The following is a 23,311-nucleotide window of genomic DNA, read 5'->3' as shown; positions in this document are numbered from 1 at the left end:
TTTACTCAATAGGACTCTGGCACTCCTCTCCCTTGCCTTTAACCATCCTTTTTACATTGGCAACCACTCCCAAATCCACCCACAGCGCATACCGGAGGATAATGAGGCCGCAAACGAACACGAGAATGCAAGATTCAAAGAAATGTTGAGGACGAGAACAAGAAGAAACTACTGTAAACATTTTTATGTCCAGCTCAGCTTAATGAAATTTATACAGTGGACCGCCTTGAACCTGGGGCGGGGGCCTGCAAGGTCAAGGAAAAGCTGGCAACGAATCGAGTGAAATAAAGGCTGTGTGGGCTTAATCGCTGGCTGCCAGTGACGCAGGAGACAAGCATCCAGGTCCTGGGTGGGGATGGGAGAGAAAAGGAGAAAAACCACAGCACCTCAGCGTCCCTGGCAGCCGCTAGAACCAGACCAAGCTCCGTGCCTACAGCAGGAGCCAGAAACCCCGCCTGGCAGCCCGGGCGCCTTTGACGGACAGCCACCTTCCGCAATCGCTTTCCAGTTCACTATAAACATTCCTTACTCCTCCTGCTGCCCTCTCTCAACCATTCAAGGGAATGGGCGGGATCGTCCTTCGTGATTTTCAATTTTTTTTTTTTTTTTTTAAGAAAAGGAGGGTAGACCCGAAGGGTTCCACCGCAGGAAAAAACACCTCGCGGGCTAGGGGTGGAGCCCGTGTGACCGGCACGAGGATCTGCCAATGAAGCGCCGCACCCACCCTAAGGCCCGCCCCTCTGGGAGGCGGGGCCCTCTCAGCTTCAGCCAATGGCGGCGGTGCGGACAGAGGTTGAGCCGCCGTGGGTAGGGTTAGTGTGAGAGGTGCGGCGGGGGAGGTAATGATGGTGGTGGCGGCCGAGGAAGGCGGGGGAGGGGGCTCTGGGCGCTGAGCCGCGGCTGAGGCAGGGCTGGCTCGGGGGGCGGGGGACGGGGCACGGTCGCAGGGCGCTGCGCCGGGGAGGGGGCGCTGCGCCGGGAGGGGGCGGGCGTCGTCCGCCCGGGAGGCTGCAGACCCCGGCTCCCGCGAGCGCCGCGCCGGGCTTCGCTGTTCCACGCGGCTCCAGCGGGGATGGAGGACTCGGTGGCAGCGGCTGCTGCGGCGGCGACGGAGGAGCGGCTCTGAGGAGGGGACAGCGGGATTAGAGGTGTGAGGAGGGCTTGGAGTGGGCGAGCGGAGGGGCCGGGGCTCGGGGCCGGGCTGGGGGGTCTAACGGCAGCGTTTGGGTGACAGGAACCGCGGCTTGCAACGCCTGTCTCTGCGGAGAGAGGCAGGGGTCTGCACTCGGTGCGTGAGGAGAGGAGGCTTGGGCCGGCTGCTCCTGATGGGGGAGGGAGGCACCGCACCCCGCACTGTCCGCTGGCCCGGCTGGTCATTGCTTCAAGCCCAGGCAGGAGTTTCCATTCCCCTCCTCCTGGCAGCCAAGGTGAAGGGGAAGCAAAGTGGCCTGGAACTGGGACCTTGCCCTCCCTCTGCCGAGAGATTTCCCTCCACTCCTAGTTCTCCATCCATTTCCCTCTCCTCCTGAACCAGCGTTTCTCCCTGCACCCCAGTGTGTTCTAAGCACATATTCTCAGACTCGAGCCTAATAATTGTCGGCTCAAAAATAAAGTTTATTTAAAAATACTCCATTCCTCCCTCTGACTGGTGGTGGACATTGCTCAGCATCCCCGACTTTCCCGCCCTGTTCTCCCTTCTGTGATGCTAGGTAGGGAAGGCTGGGCCCAGCTGGGCTGGCGTCTCTCGATGGTCAGTGCTGACAACCTTGTGTATTGCCTGTCCTCGGTGCGATTTGTCATTTCTTCTGGGTATCTGGCATCCTTGATGTCACTGGCTGTTGAGGCCGATGTTTTGTTTCATTGTTTGAGAAACATGCAGATAGCAGAGGTTGTTGCCGTCTTATCTAACACTTCTTACGCTGCTGTCCTCATGTTCTTTCTCTTTTTGTCTGTGTTTTGCTTCGCAGTTCTCCAGAATACGCATCATATAGGTGGACTGGTGATGTCTTCCTGAGGGAACCTCCTCTCTGTCATCGGGTCATGCATAGCAACTGTTCTTGACTGGGCCATTCATCGAAAACAGGATTTACCCTGCGAAACAGGGAGAAGACTTAATGGACTCCAAGCATCATTTCAAGTTTTAGAGGTTTTTTTTTTTTGTTTTTTGTTTTTGAAAGTACAGACATAGATGCAAAGCTCTTGGGCTTTGGACCCTCTGCTTTATTAAGGCCGCTGTGTCGCTAATCCAAGATTGTTCCAGTCTATTGACCTATCACCATGGCTTCAGTTTGGAAGAGACTGCAGCGAGTGGGAAAACATGCCTCCAAGTTCCAGTTTGTGGCCTCCTACCAAGAGCTGATGGTTGAGTGTACAAAGAAATGGTAAGATGTGCTGGGGGTAGGGATTGAAGTCGGCTTGCCCCAACACCCAGTGCCTTGAACTTTGGCTCCCTGGTAGCAGATTTACCTTTCAGCAATACACAGTGTTTAGAAGCTGGGCAGGGAGCAGATGACTCTCAACAAGTAGTGTGTGTGTATGTGTGCTGTTGCTGCTGGTACTATCCCTGTGGATTTTAATTACTCTGTTTCACAGTATCTCAGAGGACCACACCTGAGAACACACCTGAGTACCGTAGTTTGAGTCTTAGGCTCATTTATCATCAGTGTAAGAATAACTTTATTTTTGTAACTTTAAATGAAGAATGGCTATACATATGTTTTGATGTAACATAGATCTTAATATAGAAATTTATATTCTATAGGCTGGTGGTTTTATTTTGTTATTTTTTTTCATTTGTATTTAGAGGATTTTTTTCACTGGTTGAATAATGGAATGCCAGTCTACACAACCTTAAAAATTCTTTTTGTGAAATGCTTAGTCAGGCAACTGTATTTTCTTCTAATTGCCTAATGGGATACATTTCTTGGCAGGATTTAAGGAAGCAATTAGTAGCAGTGGTCTATGATTTGCCTCTTTCCATTTGAGCAAAGTAAATTTAGGGCTTTCTTTTACTGCTGTGAATGATAAGGAAGAAGAATTCTTAGCGAGGGAGAAAAAGTTAATCTTAAGCAAATGGTCCTTTGAGTTTTGATTTATTATAGCTATTAAGCACTATTACCACAAAATAAGTCCGTCTCATCCAGGACTGTGATCTCCCGTTGGTAATAAGCTTTCTTCCGAGCACTCTTTTCTTTGCTGAAGAAAACAGCTTGCTTCCTCCTGGCAGCCTTGGTCTGGTCTCAAGTTTGTTAGGAGCATCATTTAAAATCAGCTCAGGAAGCACATGCAGTGTCTAGGTAGTTTGTGCCAGGTGCTGTTGGTCCCCTGTCCTCAGGGAGCTTACAGGGCGGAGTAAAGAATTTGCTGTGATAGGTACAATAATGTAAATATGTTTTAGGGCTTTTCGTCTGTTTTGTGCAGTTGGATAGGCTAGGGGCGTTACTTCTCTGTAATTCAATTCCCATGTACACACTAGTGATGGTGTCACTTTATAGAAGATTAAACCATTTAATTCTGTAAAATGATTAGAACAGTGGCAGGGACATAGAAAATGCCCATTAAATGTCAGTGTTATCTCTAGAGTTCACAGAGTAGAAAACAGTAATGCTAATAAGGGTAAGGGGTGATGTCTTTTGTGGCTTTCCTGAGGTGTAAGCTGAGTTTTATTATTTTTCAGTTAATTAATTAATTTATTTTTTTAATTTTTATTAGGGTAGTGTGGCCAGCCAGTAAGCCTTAGGGACCGTCTGTCTCAACCTCCCCATCACCAGGGTCACAAACAATATGCCACTGAGCCTGACTTTTTACATGGGTGCTGGGGAGCGAATTCAGGGTCTCACGCTTGTGTGCAAGTGCTTCAGTAACTAAGACTCCCCCTCCCCCCACAGGCTGAATCTCAGAGATGCATAGTAATTGCACAGCAAGCCAGAGAAGAACTTTAGAAATTCTCTACGTTTAGACAACCAGGATACATGCTAGAAATTCAAGTAGTAAGGCTTGATATTATGAGACTTTAAGTGTACCAGGAGGGCTGGGTGTCTGGTTCACACCTTTCTTTATAGTGTAGGCTGAGGCAGGAGGATATGGAATTTGAGGCTAGTTTGGGGTATAAATCCCAACTCTGAGGGGGTTACAGTGTGATAGGTCATTTGAAAGCTTGTAAGGTCTCAACTCATAGAAAGCCATGCGTTGATATAAACAGCTTGGGCTCTAGAGCGTCAGTGACAAGGTCACTGGGAGTTTTGAGATGGAGAAACATTTAGGTGTGTAATTGGACAGTGACCAGGACCGTGGTGTGGAATAAGGATCCTAGACGAAAGGGGGTGTGTGTGACTGAGGCAGCGATGTCAGGGTGGCTGTTGCAGGAGGGTCAGGTGAAGAAAGGGGTGGGACTAGGTAGTGGCAGAGGGCGCAGAGAGAGTTGACTGGAAGAGACTTGGGGCCACCCCACTTGTGCAACAGGGAAAAATGGTGCAAGGGAGAAGGGAAAGTTTGATTGGCACCAGGCTTCTGCCTGCAAAGGCGGGGACCCTACTCATGAGGAAGGCGGTCTTTGGATCTGATTCTTAACTTGGTAGTATCCTGGGAACATCTACTTTGAATCTAATTTGACCACTGTAAGACCAGGCTGACTTCAAACTCACAGAGATTCCTCAGCCCCTGCCTGTTAGTTCAAGGATTATGGTGTGAGCCCCCATACTTGACTTCAATTTCATTTCATTTCTTTTTTTTTTTATTGTAAATCGCTTCCCCCTCTACCGTATGTTCTGATTATGGTTTCCCCTTTCTCTACTCCTTCCAGTTCCTCCCTATCCCTCCTCCCATCTGGACTCACATCCTGTCTAGTTCTCCTTAGAAAACAGGCATCTAAGGGTTAATAATAAAATATAAGCTAAAACAAAGCCGAACAAAAAATAGGCATAGGATAAAACATATATAAGGAAGAGCCCAAGAAAGGGCACAAGGAACAGATACAGATGCAGAAAGACATGCAGAGACACTCTTTCCACACATTCAGGAATCCCATAAAAACATAAAATTGGAAGCCATAACATATATGCAAAACCTGAAGAGTAAAAAAAATGATAAAAATAAATAAAAGTAAAAATAAGAACTAAACAAAAAATAAAAGCCCTGATATCTGATACGACATTATGAGACAAGGAACCTCCGAAGATGCTGTTATTTTCTGTTGCCCATCTACTGTTGGGCTGAAAGCCTACCCTTAAGAGCAGTTTGTTTCCCCAGCGAGGCTCTTTTGGAGAAAAAAAAAAATTTTCATTTGCAAGTGGTTATGTATTGGAGATAGCTTCTAGGTTAGGGATGGGGGCTTTGGGTATTCATCCTTGCTGCTCTAGAACTCTGTTGCAGACATCTGCAGGCCCTGTGCATACTGCCTCAGTCTCTGAGTTTAAGTGAACTGAGGTCCAGCTGTGTTTTGAAGGCCTTGTTTCCTTGGTGTCCTGGTTCCCATCCCCTCTGGCTTTTACACTCTGCTTCCTCTTCAGCTGAGTTGCCTGAGGCCTGAGGGGAGGGACTGGATGGAGACATCTTCAGGGTTGAATGTCCCGTTGGTCTCATTCTCTGTGCACTATCTCGCTGTTCCTGACTGCTTTTCTGGCTGAACAAGGCACTGACCTGAGTGTAGCAGTTCTGTTAGGAGTCATTTTATTGCTGTGCTCCTTTAGTAGACTGTAGGGTTTGGTTGTCCCCTAGGTCCCCGTCTGTTTAGTCTCAGGGTCTTGGCACCCAAGCAGTGTTAGGTGTGGGTTCCATCTCACGGAGTGGGCCTTAAATCAGATAGTGGCTGGTTACTGCAACAAGCCTTGTGCCACCATTGCACTAGAGTATCTTGTAGGCAGGACACCCACTGGAGATCAAAGGCTTGTTCCTGGGTTGGTGTTTACATTTTCTTCTGTTAGCATGCAAAATACCTTCCCGTGCCAAGAATTCTGGCTGTTAGGGCGAAGACTCTAGGTAGGCTCCAGCTCCCCTTCTCCATCCAGGGAGCTGTGTAGGTGTTTGTAGCAGTCGGGCCTTGCCTTCTGTCTGTGGAGAGCAAACAATAGCCTGGGTTGTTTGAGGGTCCCACGAATCTCATCTCTTAACTGCATAGGATATTCATGTCATTGAGTTTCTTTCTGGGTTTGGTGGTACACACCTGGAATCTTAGGACTTGAAAGGTTGAGGCAGGAAGATAGGGAGTTCAGGGCAGCCTCTATTGCAGAGCCAACTGGAGGTCAGTATGGAGCTGACACCCTGTTTCAAAAAACCAACCAACCAACCAAACAAAATCAGCTTCTTGTGGGGCATGGTGGCTTACACCTGTAATCCGGTCACCAGGGAAGCTGGAGCAGGAGGGTCACCCTAAAGTTGGGGCCATCTTGTTCTAGAGAGTGAGACCCTTTCTTTAAAAATTAACCCCTACTGAAAAACTTCCTTCCTCATAATCTGTAGTAGCACCTTTTATGTTTTACCCTTGAGCAACATTTAAGCCATCATTAACACATCTTAAGTCTCTAGTGAAAATCCAGCTATATTAGTGAGTAGCTTGATTATGGTTCATTGTGGTCTAGCTGTCAAATCAGTCTGTGTTTAGATATGGACTTCAGCTGGAAGCATTTGAATGCTCTGTAATTTTCAGATGTGCAGTACCATACTGTGAACTCTTTCTTGCTTTCAATTAAAACTTCAGTTTAGTGGCTGGGAGACGGCTCAGTGGCTAAGAGCACTTGCTGCTCTTGCTGCGGAGGATGCTGGCTTGGTTCCCAGCATCCACATGGAGGCTCACATCCAGCTGTAACTCCAGCTCTAGGGGATCCATCACCTTCTGACCTTCATAGGCACCAGATACACAGGTGGTGATCAGAAATGTAGCAGGCATTCATACACATAAAGTAAAAATAAGCAAATCTTTAATAAAAATATAGTTTACACTTAACAAGGCAAATTGTGCCCATGGAATATTTGCTATATAGGAATTTTATATAAAAAATATCTATTTGCTATATAGGAATTTTATTTGTAAGTGAATCCTTAAGTAGAACTTTAAGGTCTTTTCATTAAATAAGAATTGATTGTAATCATTTTTAGTTAACATTTCTTTTGCCTTCCTTTTCTTAGAGTCCTTGTAAAAGTACAAATCAGGCCCAATTTCTAAACTTGTATCCTGTAGTCTTTTTCTTTTTCATTTCTTTCATTATTTAAATACTTGCCAGAACTCAAATTACTTTATGTGTGTACTGAATTTAAAATCTGTTTAAAGCGTATAAAAATAGACTTGAACACACAGCGAGAACATTTTTATTAGACATATTTGCGTTTTATTTATTATTTATTCATTTAGTTTTGCAGTGCTGGGGATTAAACTCTGGGCCTTGTGCATGGTAAACAAGTGCTCTCTACCCCTCAGCTGCATCCCAGACCTGCTTCTATGATTTTGAGTATTACTTTGGAGATATGAAAGAAAAAAGCAGAGGAGGGAAATTTAGAGATGCTGATCAAATAATTACAAGTGGCATCAAGAAAACTCACAGAATCAACTAACCTGGGCTCATGGGCTCACAGAGCCTGAGGGAGCCAGCATGGGACTGAGTTCAACACTCTGTGTGTGTTAACAGTTGTGTGCTTGGTCCTCTTGTGGAACTCCTAACAGTGGGAACAAGGGCTGTCTCCAACTCTTTTACAGGCTTTTGGGACCCCATTCCTCATACTGGGTCACCTTGCTCACCCTAATACGTGAGGAGTTGCTTAGTTTAACTGCAACTTGATATGCCATGTTTTGTGGATACTCATGGAAGACTTGCCGTTTCCTAAACAGAAACAGAGGAAGGAGGAGGGGTGACTTGAGGGATGGGGCGGTGGAGGGACTGGGAGAGAAGAAGATAGGGGAAACTTCAGTCAGGATGTAAAATAAATAAGTAAATAAATTTAAAAAGCACAAGTGACAGGAAGGATGAGTTATATAGATGTGGAGAGGACAGGAAGAAAGGTGTGGAAATTAAAGGAAGAATAAACTGTTAGGACTTCTTTGTGGGGTGGAGATCTGTGCACATAGGTGCCATTGCCGCTTAGAAATTTGCTACTTGAAAAATTTCCCGAGACCCAGGCTTTTGTAGTATCCAGGAACTAGACCTACCAAGTTACAGTGCACCTTTTAACAAAATCCATGGTATATACTGACAACTTAAGGAGCAGAAATTTCAGGTCAGTATTTTCAGGACCATTCTTGACTCTAAGGTAAATAAAGTACACGAAAAAGAAACTGTATCCTGCAAGTATTTGTAAGTCACTAGAATGAAGGTGGTAGGTAGGATGTGCTGATGGAAGAGGGTAAAGGGCCCCTAGGGTGTGCTTTCCAGAGGAGGATGTGGTGTTTCTGTGATAGGGGTAGAGGAGCATGTGCTGTGTTCCCTGGTCCTGCCTTGGGCTATGTGCCTGACAAACAGGATGAGTGTGAAGAGTCCATCTGTCCACAGGCAGATGCAGGCCCTTACCCTTGGCCAGAGACTGGATTCTGGAGAGCAAAGTTCTGGGATTTCTCTTCTCTCAAGTTTCTTTCTCTTTAGTGGCCTTTTAAAGTGTTGTGCCTCTGCTCTGAATTGAGAGCAGCTGGGTTCAACAGGATCCAGTACCTGACTCTGAGCGTGTAGTGGTACTCGGACTTGGGTCAGGAACTAAAACCAGAGTGACTTCTGTGTATCAGAGAACAGTGTCCCTGAGGTACTCCTTGGCACAGCTTGACTGCCACATAAACACACAACAGTGAATTTGGAGATGGTGGGGGGTTCGCCCTCTTATCGTGGCTCCAGGCCATTCAGTTGTCAGTCTTGTTTTAGGTGATCAACCTCTTGACAAGGCTGGCCATTGGAAAAGAGTTTGAAAGAAGTGACTTGGCTGTCATTTTCCTCTTACTTCCTGGTGTGATCTGTTGACCTAGGGCTAGCGTTACAGATGTGTCCCCACACCTGCCCCAGAGCTAGAGTTACAGATGTGCCCCCAAACCTCACTTTTTTATGAGAGTTTTAAGGATTGAAACTCAGGTCAACACAGTAGGCATGTTACTGAGCCATCTCTCCGTCATCTAAAATGTGTGTTTCTTTGTGGTGTGTGTGTGTGTGTATGGGTATGTAAAGGCCTGAGGTCAACCTCGATTATGATTATTGTTCAGGTGTTATCCACTGTGTTTTTGTTGCTGGTTTTGAGACAGGTCTCTCACTTTGCCTGGAAGTTGTGGATTTTGCTAGACCGGCTGGCCACTGAGCCCTAGGGACCCAACTGTGCCTGCCTCCCCAGAGCTGGGATTACAATTGTACCTTCCACATTGGGCTTTTTTATGTGTGGTTTGAGGTCTGAACTCAGGTCCACATGCTTGATGACAGTCACTTTACCAACTGACTTGTCTCTCTGCCCTGTAATATCCATTTTAAGTATGTAATAAGATTACACGATTCAAAAGTGAAGAAGTATGAAAAGATATTATGTATTTCCTTGAAAGCAACTCTCATTGCTCCATTGCTTCACACACATTTACAATTCTTCTTACTAGGACTTGGAAAATAAAAACTAGTTCTTCTCACTGTTTAGGTTTGATGCTGCTCTGATAACAATTTAGTTTTCTCATTGGCATAGAAAGCTAAACACATTTTAAGTATTACCTTTAATTTATAAAACCCAAATTATATCAAGGAGTCTCCATTTCAGGCCAGCTTCTTTGGTGACTTAAGCGTTTCTGTATTGACTAATAGAAGATGCAGTTTTACAGGAGCCTTGATGTAAAGAACTTTTGAGCTAAGTTTCGAAAAGAAGAACAAACTAATTGGAGACGCGGTATAGTTTGGAGTATCGGGAAAGGTGTGTCTGGACAACTGTGAACAGTGATAAAGGGATAGGGATGAGAGCCTTGTTGAGGCTTTGGGGTTTTAAGTGTGGTGAGAAGCCATTGGAAGGATTTGAGCAGGGAGATTTAATCTGCTTTACATTTCCAAAATACTGTCTTGAATGCTTTGCAGAATACACTCTGCCATCAGTAAAATTAGAAGCTGGAATGCCAGCTTGAAAGCCACAATAGGCCGTCTGGTATAATGTGGTGAGAAATGGCTCAAGGGCGCATGCTCTCCTCTTCTCCACCTCTCTCCCACATTGCTCCTCATCTTTCTCCCTTACCCCTCTTGCGTGCACTCGTGTGTGTGTGTGTGTGTGTGGTCTGTTTATGTTCTAGGATGGCCACAAACCTGTTATCTTCCTGCCTCTTTGGCATTTCTTGCCTTTCCCTTTTTTCTAATTTTTTTAATTGTTTGAACATTTCACATGATTTTGATCAAATCATCCATTCTCTCCTCTTCCAATTTCTCCCCTACCTACTACTTTTCTCTCCCAACTCCATATATTCTTTTTTTATATGTTCTTACTGAGTACATGTAGTGTTGCCTCTGTGTGCACGGATGTAGGACCAGCTATTGGAGCTTCTCGGGCTGAATTCCCAAAGAAGACGCTTTCTCTCCTAGTAGCCATCAGTTGCCAGTTGTGCATTAGGTATGGATAGGACTTCGTGAACTCTTCCCTGGGATTTTCACTGGTGTGGTCTTGTGCAGGTCTTATGCAGGAAGCCACAGCTACTTTGAATTTATGTGTATAGAAGCTCTATCATGTCCAGTGCCATGTTGTTCTGTAGGTCTACTACCTTTTCTGTGAGGATCCCTGAGCTGTGTGTGTGTGTGTGTGGTGTAGATGTACCATTTAGAGCTGAACACTCCACAATCTCTCATTCTCTGCATTTTGACTAGTTGTGAGTCTTTGTATTAATCATCATCTTCTGCAAAAAGAAGCTTTCTTTTGAGGATTGAGAAAGGCACTGATGTATGAGCATGAAAGTAATTTAGGGGTCAGTTTAATACTACGCTAATTTAGCAGAATGTGGTGGCTAATCTTGGGAGGAGGTAAACTCAGTTAAACTATTGTCTCCATCAGATTGGCCTGTGGACATGTGGTGGGAGCCTTTTCTTGATTGCTAATTTGTTGTAGGCCTTTTTTTCTTGATTGTTAATTGATACAGGAAGGCCCAGCCCACTGTGGGCAATCACAGTCTTAGGCTGGTGGACCTGGGCTGTATAAGAAGAGTAGCCAAATGTGAGGCTGGAAGCAAGACAGTAAGCAGCATGGTTTCTGCTTTAGTTCCTATGTTCAGATTCTTGCCTGGAGTTCCTTCCCTCAATGATGGGCTATAGCCTGTAAGCCAAGTAAATTCCATCTTTGTCGAGTTACTTTTGGTCAGTGTTTCATCCCAGCAGCAGAAAGCAAACCAGGACAGAGCCACAGTGTTAGGCTCCTCAGGGCCTCTTACCTAGTCGTCGGCCACAGGTTTTAGTCCCAGTTAGTGGAACCAGACTTGAGTTCTGTTTTGTGGCGTGTACTTTTGAGTGCAATCAGAAAGTGAGTGCTTTCCCCATAACATTTGAGTTATTTTTGTGCAAGTGGACCTATCTTGCCAGGCCATTCATTATTGAAGCTTACAGTCCACAGTGGGGGCAAGACTGTTGAGTACTTTACATCTCAGTATGTCATGCATAGAGCCCGCCAGTGCTATGAAAGTAGCCATGCCAGTACCAGCCTGATTTCTCCATGTCTCATGACTCAGGTGTGTGGTGTCTTTAGCAATAGGACCTTGCCCGCAAATGTCTAGGAGGTAACCAGGAGCAATGGTAAAGGGCTGTATTCTTTTATTGATTTTGGCAGCTCAATGGAGAAATGGCTGATTGTGTAAACACATGCCCAAACCCACCACTATCATCATACTCGATTGAGGCATAACTTACTTTTTTACACACAGTGAAATACGCTTGTGTAAGTGCAGAGTGCAGTGACTTTGACAAATGATGTGCTAGTGCAGCTTGGAAAAAACATGCGGAGAATACAGGGGCTAGAACATGCTGGTAGGCTGTGACGTCAGTGGCGGGTGAGCAGCGACTATAGAGGGCTGGACACAGGAGGAAAGGCTTGGTGTGAGGGAGAAACCAGGAGGTTTGTTTTGTTGTTGTTTAAAGTTTCTTGAGACATCCAGACGAAGATCTTAATCAGTCAGTTAATTGGTGAGGGTCTCACCCATGGGAGGGAAGAGGGTGGGGTTCTATGCAGGTAATACAACTGTGGGACTGTGGGAAATTTCCTATGGCTTTCATCCAGATTGAGAAGAGAGTTGAGGTCTGGGGCTTGAGACACTGTCATTTGCAGAGACTGAAACAGGTAGCAGTGGAGTAGAGGGGGATTAGGAAAGTGTGTTTTCCTAGAGCACAAACAGAAAAAAACAAATTAAGAAAGAAGTATTGGTTCACTCAGGGGTGAGCAGAACAGCTTTGGGGTTGACAAGTTGGCCAGAGCTGATGGCGTTGGAAACTGATCTCAGAGGACTGTGGGGTGAAAGCTTCACAACGTTGGCCTCGGGAGGATGCACCCGTGTTCCCGTGAGGCTGGTGGAGAGCCTCTGCTGCAAAGCAGAGACAAAGGGGAGAGTTCAATGTTTACCTTTACCTGGCAATATCCCAGTGTGCTAATGGGGGCACTGCTGGGCTCAGGGAGGGAGGTGGGAGTCTCTCTGCTGCTGTTCTTTTCTTAGGGCAGAATTCAAAGCTACAGACAGCTGGGAAGGTTCTAGGCGGGAAATGGTGTGAAACTGTCCCAATGAGAGTGAATTGACAGAGAACTAGGGCTGCTGGTGTTAGGGCCTTTAAACTCGGTTTAGGATGTAGAGGACACAAACACCAGGACTGCATGTTTCAATCCAGCTAGTTTGAGCGTTGGCTTTGGCTAGTGTTTGTCAGGAATGGATAGCCTAGGGAAGAGCAACAGAGAATTGAGAGCTATAGCTCTGCACCAATAGAGAATTGAGAGCTGTAGCTCTGCACCAATAGAGAATTGAGAGCTGTAGCTCTGCACCAAAAGAGAATTGAGAGCTATAGCTCTGCACCAACAGAGAATTGAGAGCTATAGCTCTGCACCAATAGAGAATTGAGAGCTGTAGCTCTGCACCAGTAGAGAATTGAGAGCTGTAGCTCTGCACCAATAGAGAATTGAGAGCTGTAGCTCTGCACCAATAGAGAATTGAGAGCTGTAGCTCTGCACCAATAGAGAATTGAGAGCTATAGCTCTGCACCAATAGAGAATTGAGAGCTATAGCTCTGCACCAATAGAGAATTGAGATCTGTAGCTCTGCACCAAAAGAGAATTGAGAGCTATAGCTCTGCACCAATAGAGAATTGAGAGCTGTAGCTCTGCACCAATAGAGAATTGAGAGCTGTAGCTCTGCACCAATAGAGAATTGAGAGCTATAGCTCTGCACCAATAGAGAATTGAGAGCTATAGCTCTGCACCAATAGAGGAAGGCTGGGGAAAGAGAAAAGTCAGGGCATGAATGGTGAGAAAATGGGTGAAAAGGGGAGGGTTATGACTTACAGAGTTTAAGGACACTGAAGAACTGCTGGGGCGGAGATAATGGAGTGAGTCAGGTCAAAGATAGAAGGGAGAAATCAGTGGGATGCTTTTAGAGGGTGTGATGGACACCCCTGTAAGGCCCAGGTGCCGGTCCCCTTGGTGCACACCTTTAATCCCAGCACTGAGGAGGCGGAGGTGGGTGGGTCTCTGTGAGTTCAAGGCCAGCCTGGCCAACAGAGGGTGTTGCAAGGTCAGGCTCCCAAGGAACGCTGCTCAGAAAAAAAAAAAACCAAACAAACAGGAGCACACATCCTTGTAATTAATTTGGGTCTTAAATGTAAGCATGTGTTTGTTGCTCTTCTTTATAATTTAAGGACAATTTCTTTCTATATTCTGAGCTTGCCTCTAGACAGATGAGGTTTTATTGTTTTTTGTGTCGTAAATTATGTGAATCATGTACCTTATTTCTTGAAAAAAAATCCAACTATTATTCTACCCTCTCCTCCCTTGTGTGTGGGGGAGGCGGCGTGCATGTGAAGGCAGAGGAAACCTTTTAGGCCTCGGTTCTGTTTCCAGTTTGGGGTCTAGGGATTGAGCTCTGGCCATCCGGCTTGCTTTGTGCTTCTAATCACTGAGACATCTCAACTGCCCTGAAAGATGTACATTTTTAGCAGTACTAAAATTTTTAATTTAAAAATGTGTGTGTGTGTTTGTGTGTGTGTGTGTGTGTATCGGAGGACAACTTTGGGAGTCGGTTCTCTTTCCACTGTGATCTGGGGAACAGACACAGGTATCCAGGCTTGTTGTGGGTACTTCTACCAATGAGTTATTTACTCACTGATTCTCAGCATGCTAACTTGTTTCTGATTCTATGATAGTAATCTTTGGAGTAACTTAAAAACTGGAATTGATATACGTAACGCTTTATTCAGATTTAAATGCTTATCCACTGTGAAGTATAGCGTCACAAAATTCAGTTGTGATTGGTCGTTTAAGACACATAATGGAATCTTTTGCCATAATTGGTCATAGCTGTGTTTATCTAAGTGTTTAACTCTGCCCATGACTACCTATACCTCTAGAATAGATAAGAGTTGACCAACTCTGACCTGCCTGAGTCAAGCTGCATCTCGCTGTTAAAGTACAGCCCTGTAAATTCTTACACATTTTGTCTGTGGTTCCTTTTATATTATAATGAGAGTCACAACCACCTAGATTGGATAGCTGCAAAGGTTAAAGTTTTTACTATTTGGCCCTTTAAGAAAAAGTTTCTCTGGGGAGTCTGAGGCAGGAGGAATTTGAGGCCAGCCTAGATGACAAAGAGAGTTTAGGTCAGACTGGGCTACAGAGTGAAACCCTGTTTAAACAGAACAAAAACAAACAAACAAACAAAAAAACACCCAAACTAAACATCAAAACACAAAGTAGCTATAGAAAAGAAAAGCAAAAAGTTCATTGATTTCTGCTCTCTATCATAGAGTAACTGCATAAAGGGAACTCAAGGCACCATACTGTGGCCCTATAGAAAGACTTTGGAACAACTTTGGGGGAGGATTCAGGTCTGTGTATGTACAGAGTGTATGCTTTCCTGGCAGTGTGAACGTGAACAAGCGACCTCCCAGTACCTGATTTCCAGTGGGGTGCCATCCATGTTCTAGGTCAGAGCTGTTCGGGAGGCCAGGGAAATAACACCGAAGGGGTCAGGATTGCAGCTGACTTGGTGCGTGTCCAGGAAGTTACCCGTTGCCTTTTCTGTCCTTACCCGTGGTCAGGCTAGAGAAAGCAAAAAGACTGGAAATGGAACCTAAACATTAGGAGTGTTGTGAAAAAAATGAATTGGTGCTGAAGACTTAGAGCATGTAGTAAACCAGAGAGCCTCGAGTGCTGACCGAGATGTGGTGTTCTGGTGATCTGTGTTTGGGAACAGGAAGTACCTGTTTTTGTTGCTGGAGCAAAGCCAGTTTATATAGTTTTATAGCTTTTTCTTTAGTAATGGTTTCAATTCAATCATTAGTGCTTAGTACATGGATATAATTTATCATCATTGTGTGTGTCTTGTATCAGTGACACACTTGGGATCCTTTCTTTCCTCTTTTCTCTCTGTCCCTTTTTCTCCAGGGCCTTAAACATCAAGTGTTCTACTGTTGAGCCTTATGCCAGCCTAAGATCTAGGTCTTTACAGTAGTCGGTTTTTAAAAATTTTATTATTTATTTATGTGTTATTGTGTGTGTCTGTATATGTTCATGTGCCTGAGGTCAGAGGCTACCCTTGGAGCTAGAGTTACAAGCAGTTGTGAGCTAGCTACCTGGTGTGGTGCTGAGAATTGAACTCAGGTCCTCTGCAAGAACAATACTTGTTCTTAACTACTGAGCCTTCTCTCCACCCCTATGGTAGTGTTTTTGAAATGTTTTCTTTCTGTCATGAATAAAAAAGAAGCCAGGGAGTAAATTCTATCTGTTTTGTAGTAAGTTTCTTATTTCCACTAAATCTTGGTTTGCTTATTTTTTAAAAGTTTGTTTTAAAGAGCTTATGGGTGAAATATTAAGAGATTCTGTGAAGTTCCACTCTTAGGGTTTAGCTTGATCTTATATTAGTTTTGCAGTTAAAATGCCCAGAAAACTTAAACTTTGACATTTCTAAAAATGTACTATTGTGGCATCAAATGTGTTCTAACTTTGTAGGAAATTTCAACAGAAGAGTCACTGAAACAGTCTCTGTCTGATTTGTAAATAGTCCAGTGTACTGAGGGAAAAATGGCAGGAGCATCGTGAACTCAGTGCTCAATAGGGTGTTGATACCCTGCATCAGGAGTTTTGCATAATGTCTGAAAAGGAGTCGGGCTGAGTGTGAAGGGCAGGTAGTGAAATTCCAGCAGAATGCCACTGTGCTTCATGCTCTTGTTAGTGTGACGTCACTGTGCTCCATGCTCTTGTTAGTGTGACGTCACTGTGCTTCATGCTCTTGTTAGTGTGACGTCACTGTGCTCCATGCTCTTGGTTAGTGTGACCCCACTGTGCTTCATGCTCTTGTTAGTGTGACGTCACTGTGCTTCATGCTCTTGGTTAGTGTGACCCCACTGTGTTTCATGCTCTTGTTAGTGTGACGTCACTGTGCTTCATGCTCTTGTTAGTGTGACGTCACTGTGCTTCATGCTCTTGGTTAGTGTGACCCCACTGTGTTTCATGCTCTTGTTAGTGTGACGTCACTGTGCTCCATGCTCTTGGTTAGTGTGACGTCACTGTGCTTCATGCTCTTGGTTAGTGTGACGTCACTGTGCTCCATGCTCTTGGTTAGTGTGATGTCACTGTGCTTCATGCTCTTGGTTAGTGTGACCCCACTGTGTTTCATGCTCTTGTTAGTGTGACGTCACTGTGCTTCATGCTCTTGTTAGTGTGACGTCACTGTGCTTCATGCTCTTGTTAGTGTGACGTCACTGTGCTTCATGCTCTTGTTAGTGTGACGTCACTGTGCTTCATGCTCTTGTTAGTGTGACGTCACTGTGCTCCATGCTCTTGGTTAGTGTGACGTCACTGTGCTTCATGCTCTTGTTAGTGTGACCCCACTGTGCTCCATGCTCTTGGTTAGTGTGACGTCACTGTGCTTCATGCTCTTGTTAGTGTGACCCCACTGTGCTCCATGCTCTTGGTTAGTGTGACGTCACTGTGCTTCATGCTCTTGGTTAGTGTGACCCCACTGTGTTTCATGCTCTTAGTGCGATGCTTTCAGGGAGTTGGGCTGGGAGATACTTGAAGATTTTCCTTGGTAAGTTTGTCTTTTCGGAAACTTTACCATTTTAATTAATCCTGGCATTTTAACAACACTTCTAAGTTTAAAACAGTATAAAAATGGCCTTGATTCACAGATATTGTAACGATCCCTCCCTGCATATTTCAAAGTTGGTCAGCTTAAGAATTTAAAGTAGCCATGTTACTAACTTAGAACTCTAGATGGAGCAGAGTGGAGGTCTCAGGTGTAGGAGAACTGGTATTGCTAGGCCCTGGAGAGAAACCCACTGGACCTGAGATTTAGCAGGTTTGCAGACAAAAGTACACATAGGCTTATGTAATAGTCCTTTTCTTAAAACTTAAGCTAAAGAGGGTTTGTATTACGAAACCCCCCCCCCCAAGGGGGAAAAACCATAAAGCTGGGTGTGGTGGCATAGGCCTATAAACTTAGCATTCAGTTGGCCAAGGCCTGGGTCATATAGTGAGACCTGAGTGGAACTGAGAATTGCTGTTAAATGGGTTATGTGTCTGTCGGTTTTAAATGAAATTCCTTTAAGAAAATATGGCTGAAGGACTGAGTTTTCTGTCATCCAGTTTAAACCAAAGGTGCAGCTTGGAAAATCTAGAAGAATATAGTTCTGTATAAGCCAGCAGAGGAATAAATAATCATAGGTAGCTATTTTTAATCTAAATTTAAATTAAGTAAAATTACAACTTTAGTTCCTCAGTTTCATTAGCCCACATTTTGGTCACTCACTACACTCATGCCCGTGCGGGGCTGCACACTGCTGGTGTGACCGAACTCTTCTCTCACCAGTGGCGCAACGCCCTGGTCTGAGTCACTGGAGCACTGTTCAGACAGAGCGAGTTCAGTGACACCACTGTAATTCGGTATTTTTCAGGTTTCCAAATTGCCCACGAGCATGAAGTCAGCTTTTACAGCTCCTGAATTTTATTCTTTCTCCAGTTCTTTGCTCAAGGAAACCTTTGCGAGATTCTGGACAGCACACCTGTTGATACTCCAGAAATGTGTACAAATTAAGGCTTAGAATTTTCCTGCTATGATTTGGCCAATTGGTGATTTTTCTTTATTAGAAAGTGTGAGATTCATCCTGCTTTAGCTTTGCCGCCTGTATACCCGTCAGAGTGAATATATTTATTTGATCAGGTTCATTGATTTAAAGACTGATTTTAGTGATTTTCCATCTAAGCAGAGATGTAGAGAGATTGATAAGGGTGGGTTTCATTTCATTTAAGTTGTGCACTTGTCAAGGTATAGCGTTGTTGCTGTGCTCCCAGGTGCAGCTGGACCTATCGCTGGCCCTGCTCTCCCCTCTTCTTTTTTCTCTCCTTGTAAGTATACTTTATGTTCACTTTTTCCCTGTGGTGTCAGCCCCCGGGGGATTGCCTGAACTCAGAGGGAGTATCAAAGGCATACTTAAAAGCGTGGCACACTTGAGTGTGTGTGAATGTCCCTCCCTCCCTCCCTCCCTCCCTCCCTCCCTCCCTCCCTCCCTCCCTTCCTTCCTTTTTTGGTTTTTCAAGACAGGCTTTCTGTGTAACAGCCCTAGCTGTCCTGGAACTAGCTCTTGTAGACCAGGCTGGCCTTGAACTCACAGGGCTTCACCTGCCTCTGCCTCCCGACTGCTGGGATTAAAGGTGTGCGCCACCACCGCCTGGCTCATATCTTACTTCTAATTCATCTTTTACTCTAGTTTTCTGATTCTAGTCTCAAAATCTGTGCTTTCTCTTTAATTTGAAGCATAGATAAGTTTGTAAATTAGTGAAATTTAATGTGTTTCCCTAAGTAAGAACTACTTTTACAAGGTATTCTTCCTCATTTCTGTAAGGTGTAGGTTTTGGTAGGCATCCTTTGTTAAGTTGAGAAAGTTTCCCTTTATCCCTGGTTGCCTGAGAGTTGTGATCTTAGACTGATGTTGGATTTTGTCAAACACTTTTCTGTATGTAATGACACAATTACTACTTTTCTTTTTTAGTTTTGTGGCCTTATACGTTATAGAAATGGATTGTTTTGCTTGTTTTGAGACAGGGTTTTATGTTATAGCCCAGGCTGGCCTGGAATCACTATAATGTCCAGTCTGGCTTCTAACTTAGGCAGTTTTTCTCTCAGCCTGCTGAATGCTGAGTTTCTATGTGTGAGCTACTATGCCAGGCTCCTCAGTAACAGCTTGTTGAATATAGTACCTCCCTCACGGACATTGAACACATTCCACTTGGTCATGGTTGTGTGCTTTATTCAGACTTGAACTTTTCAGAAGTTAAAAGCTGCTGTAGAGTATCTGCATGCCTCCTTCATCCCGTTTCCTTTGCCCATATGTATGCAACTGTACGTTAGCACGGGATCTTACCGTCAGCTAACCTCCACACTTTGTTCAGACTTGCCAGTGTTTCGATCGATGGCCTTTGTCCGCTCCAGGAGCCAGTCCAGGGTGGCCAGGCACAGTAGTTATTGCTGACAGTCACTCTTCACTTGTTTCTGTGTGTTATCGTGACGGACTCACTCAGTGCCACATGGGCACTTTGAATTGTTGTTACGGTACAAAGAGTGGGCTATGGGTTGACGTTCATTCCTATTCCCGATTCTTCCTGAATTTTTAAAAAATAATTTGTGGCATTGTTTAAGAAGGAAAGAAATCAATTATTTTTGTAGAAGGGAATTGCCATGGAGAGATGGCTTCAGTTTTGAGGCGGCTTTACTGAGTCCCAGCGTCTGCATGTTAGAGGTCCTGTCCTGCTCCTTTCACTAAAGAGCTTTAAAATTTCCATTTTAGTCCTAATTGTTTTATTTTTAAAACTTTGAGGCAAAATTATGTGGCACAGTATCCTGAAATTCTGATTTTGCACAGAAACTTTATTATACTTTAGACTGTGGGAGTTTTGACATGATCTTAAAGAATAATGTGTCTTTTTGGCAAGACATGGATTATTTAAACATACAAAAATGCTTTCTGAAACACTAACTTTTTAGGACTATTAAATACATTAGGAATGGTACTTCTTTGTGACACAGGTGCCAGGAATTCCTGGATCCCAGAGGTTATAATTATTTTCCATTCTGCATAAAATAATTTTGGTTTTTAAATTTCTGTGTCTTCTCCTATAGTATAACTAACTTTCCTTTTTTTTTTCTTTTAATAAAACAATTCTGAGAAGGCTAGAAAGGAGGAGCAGAAAAGTGTGGGCTAGTAACTGATTGCTGGGGAGGGCTAACATTAGCACAGTGGAATCTGCAGTCCTATAGTTGAGTCTTTGTGTATATTTTCTTTCCTTTGACTGTAAACTTTTCAGAACATGATTTTCCTGGTTTGTCACGTGCCCCCTGTGGGGAGTAACAAGCAAATGCTCATGCATTTCACTGGGTGAGGGGAAAGGCTTTTAAGTCTCCTAGCTCAGCATTTCCTAAAAGAAATCACAAGGGCTTCAACTGTTAACTTGTAGGAATAAAGGAGAAAGAATTCTGTTATGTTTTCCCATTTCCTACGGTGTTCCCTATTGTATCTAATGGCATGGATACATTAGGCCATATTTGATTGGCACACAAAGCAGTTATTAGACATGAATATGTTGTTTTATACTGAGTTCAAACTTCAAAGTGTAGTTTTCAGCCTAGCAGAAGGGTAGGAGATTATTTGATGAAATAAGTGTCAACTGTAGAAATGGTAGCTTGTTGATGAAATGCTTGGGAGGTAATTTTGGCATTCTCTTAACAAGAAAGGAGCCCTGCATTTAATGTATTACCCAGACTGGAGGAAAATCACCCATTGCTAGCATTGTGCGTGGGTGTGGTGGGCGCTAAAGAGCTCCTGAGATACCACTGAGCTTGCTAACTGTTGCATTCTGGTGATTCCCACTGTCATGTCCTTATGTCCATTGTCCTGTGTTCCACAGTACTTCCTGCAGTGTAGGAAAGTAGTAGCAGGAGGGGACCTTGTCTCCTTCTTCTCCCTCTCCCCATCCTTCAACCTCCGGATTCCTCTGTGTAGCCCTGGCTGTCCTGGAACTCTGTAGACCAGGCTGATCTCAAACTTAGAGATCCACCTGCTTCTGCCTCCTGAGTGCTAGGATCAAAGGTGCGCACCACCACTGTCTGGCCAAAGCTTACTCCTTGTTTTATTTGTTTGTTTTTTGTTTTTTCAATACAGAGTTTCTCTGTGTAGCCCTGACTGTCCTGGAACTTGATCTGTAGACCAGGCTGGCCTCGAACTTACAGAGATCTACCTGCCTGCCTTTTCTTGCCTTATTCTTGATTTTATTGAGTATGATGCTAGCTCTCTGTGTGTGTGTGTGTGTGTTATATTAGTTTTAATCAAATAAACTTACTTAGCTAGCTGTGAGGGTTTTTTGTTTTGTTAAATCATGAGTAGGTGATGTGGGATTTCCCTCGATATGCTCTGAATATGTTTTATTACCATTGGTTAATAAAGAAATTGCTTTGGCCTATAGCAGGGCAGAATAGAGCTAGGTGAAACATTCAGCTGAATGTTGGGAGAAAGAAGGCAGTCAGGGAGATGCCATGTAGCTGCCGAAGGAGAAGGACGCCAGAACCTTTCCAGTAAGCCACAACCTTGTGGTGATACACAGATTAATAGAAATGGGTTAATTTAATATTTAAGAGATAACTAGAAATATGCCTGAGTCATCGGTCAAACAGTGCTGTAATCAGTATAGTTTCTGTCAGATTATTTGGGTCTGGGTAGAACTAGCAGTCTCTGTCCACACGTAGGTATCAGATTTTGTCAAATGTATTTTCCTGAATTTTTCTATCATTCTTTTCTGACTTCCCCCACTCCAGCACGCTACATGTGTGTGTGCTACATGTGTGTGAGTGTTTTGCCCACAGGTATGTCTGTGCACCACCTGTGTGCAGCGCCCAAGGAGCCCAGAAGAACACACTGGGTCCCCTGGAATTGGAGTTACAGGCAGTTGCTAGCAGCCATGTATGTGCTGGGAATCAAACCCAGATTCTCTGGAAGAGCAGCTGGTGCTCCTCGTCACAGAGCCATCGCTCTGGCCCTTCTTTTTCCTTTAACTGGGTGTTTCCTCCCTTTACCTTATAAGTTATTCTTCCTTTTTCCATTGTTTGAGTAGTTGCTCTAGAGTTTGCAGCCAATGGTTACAGTTAATCCAAGATCACTTTCGAATAACACAAGATAGTGAGAACTTGAGGATAAAGTAACGTGAATTCTTCTCTGCTATTTTGCCATTGCAGTCATACACATGTATAAGCTTATATACATGTATATACCTACATATATAAATATATAGTCTACAAGGTTCATAAAAGCAAATGTAGCCAAATACATTGTTGTTTTCAGTAAGTTCACTTTTTAAACCAATTAAGAATGAAAGTAAAAATTTCTATTTTGCTTTCACCCCTTTTCTTTTGTAAATTTTATTTTCTCATGTGTGCTATTTCACTTTCTGTGAAGAACTTCCTTTAACATTCCTTGAAAGTTAGTGGTTCCATCAAAAAAAAAACTTTTAGATTTTGTTGGAGAAAGTTTTTATATCTCCCTTACTTTATTTTTCCTTCTAAGTGAGGAAAGATGTGCACGGCTTCAGTTTCAGGGCAAGGTTGGCTGGTGAGGGAGAATTGTCTGTATTCTGTCAACCATGTTTTAAATAAATGCTGATTGGCCAGGCAGGGAGTATAGGCGGGAAAACCAGACAGGAAATAGAATGATGCAATGAGAACAGAATTCTGGGAAGGAGGAAGTTGATTTCTCCCAGTCCTGTGCAGATCACGGAGGAAACAGGATGTGACCTGCCCACTGAAAAAGGTACTGAGCCACATGGCTAACATAGATCAGAATAATGGGTTAATATAAGCTACAAGAGCTAATAAGTAGCCTGACCTAATAGGCCAATCAGCTTTATAACTTATAGAGATCTCTGTGTGATTTTCTTTGGGTCTTGCCAACTGTGGGGTACCAGGCGGGACAGAAACCCCAACAAGCAGGCCCCCTCATGTTACAGTTGGTTGGATTTGTTCCTTTAACCTTGGGTAAGGAAGAGCACAAAGACAGAACCATGGTGGGAGAAGCCCTTCATCTTATGGCTTCTAAGAAGCAGTGTGGAGACAGGCTTGTACACCCAGGTGTAGGCGGAGTTTTCCTGTCCTGACAGCCTGGTCCCAAAT

General features: G+C 44.2%; 1 protein-coding gene across 12 annotated transcripts in view; it reads left to right on the top strand.

Moving 5' to 3' along the window:
- Positions 1-784: 784 nt before the first annotated feature.
- Ehbp1 (EH domain binding protein 1) overlaps positions 785-23,311 on the top strand; it is a 255,213-nt gene continuing 232,686 nt past the window's right edge. For 4 of the 12 annotated variants that reach the window (XM_075944463.1, XM_075944470.1, XM_075944467.1 and 1 more), the window contains exons 1-2: positions 812-839; positions 1,968-2,381. In XM_075944463.1, coding sequence (XP_075800578.1) covers positions 2,278-2,381 — 104 coding nt within the window. In that variant the 5' untranslated portion in view covers positions 812-839; positions 1,968-2,277. Of the gene's footprint in view, positions 840-979; positions 1,149-1,967; positions 2,382-23,311 lie in introns of those variants that run through there. The other 8 variants (XM_075944461.1, XM_075944459.1, XM_075944462.1 and 5 more) reach the window with 7 other exon arrangements.

The sequence above is a fragment of the Microtus pennsylvanicus genome, chromosome 12 (assembly GCF_037038515.1).
Source record: "Microtus pennsylvanicus isolate mMicPen1 chromosome 12, mMicPen1.hap1, whole genome shotgun sequence".
Classification (NCBI taxonomy): domain Eukaryota; kingdom Metazoa; phylum Chordata; class Mammalia; order Rodentia; family Cricetidae; genus Microtus; species Microtus pennsylvanicus.
This window is presented reverse-complemented; position numbering and strand designations above follow the sequence as displayed.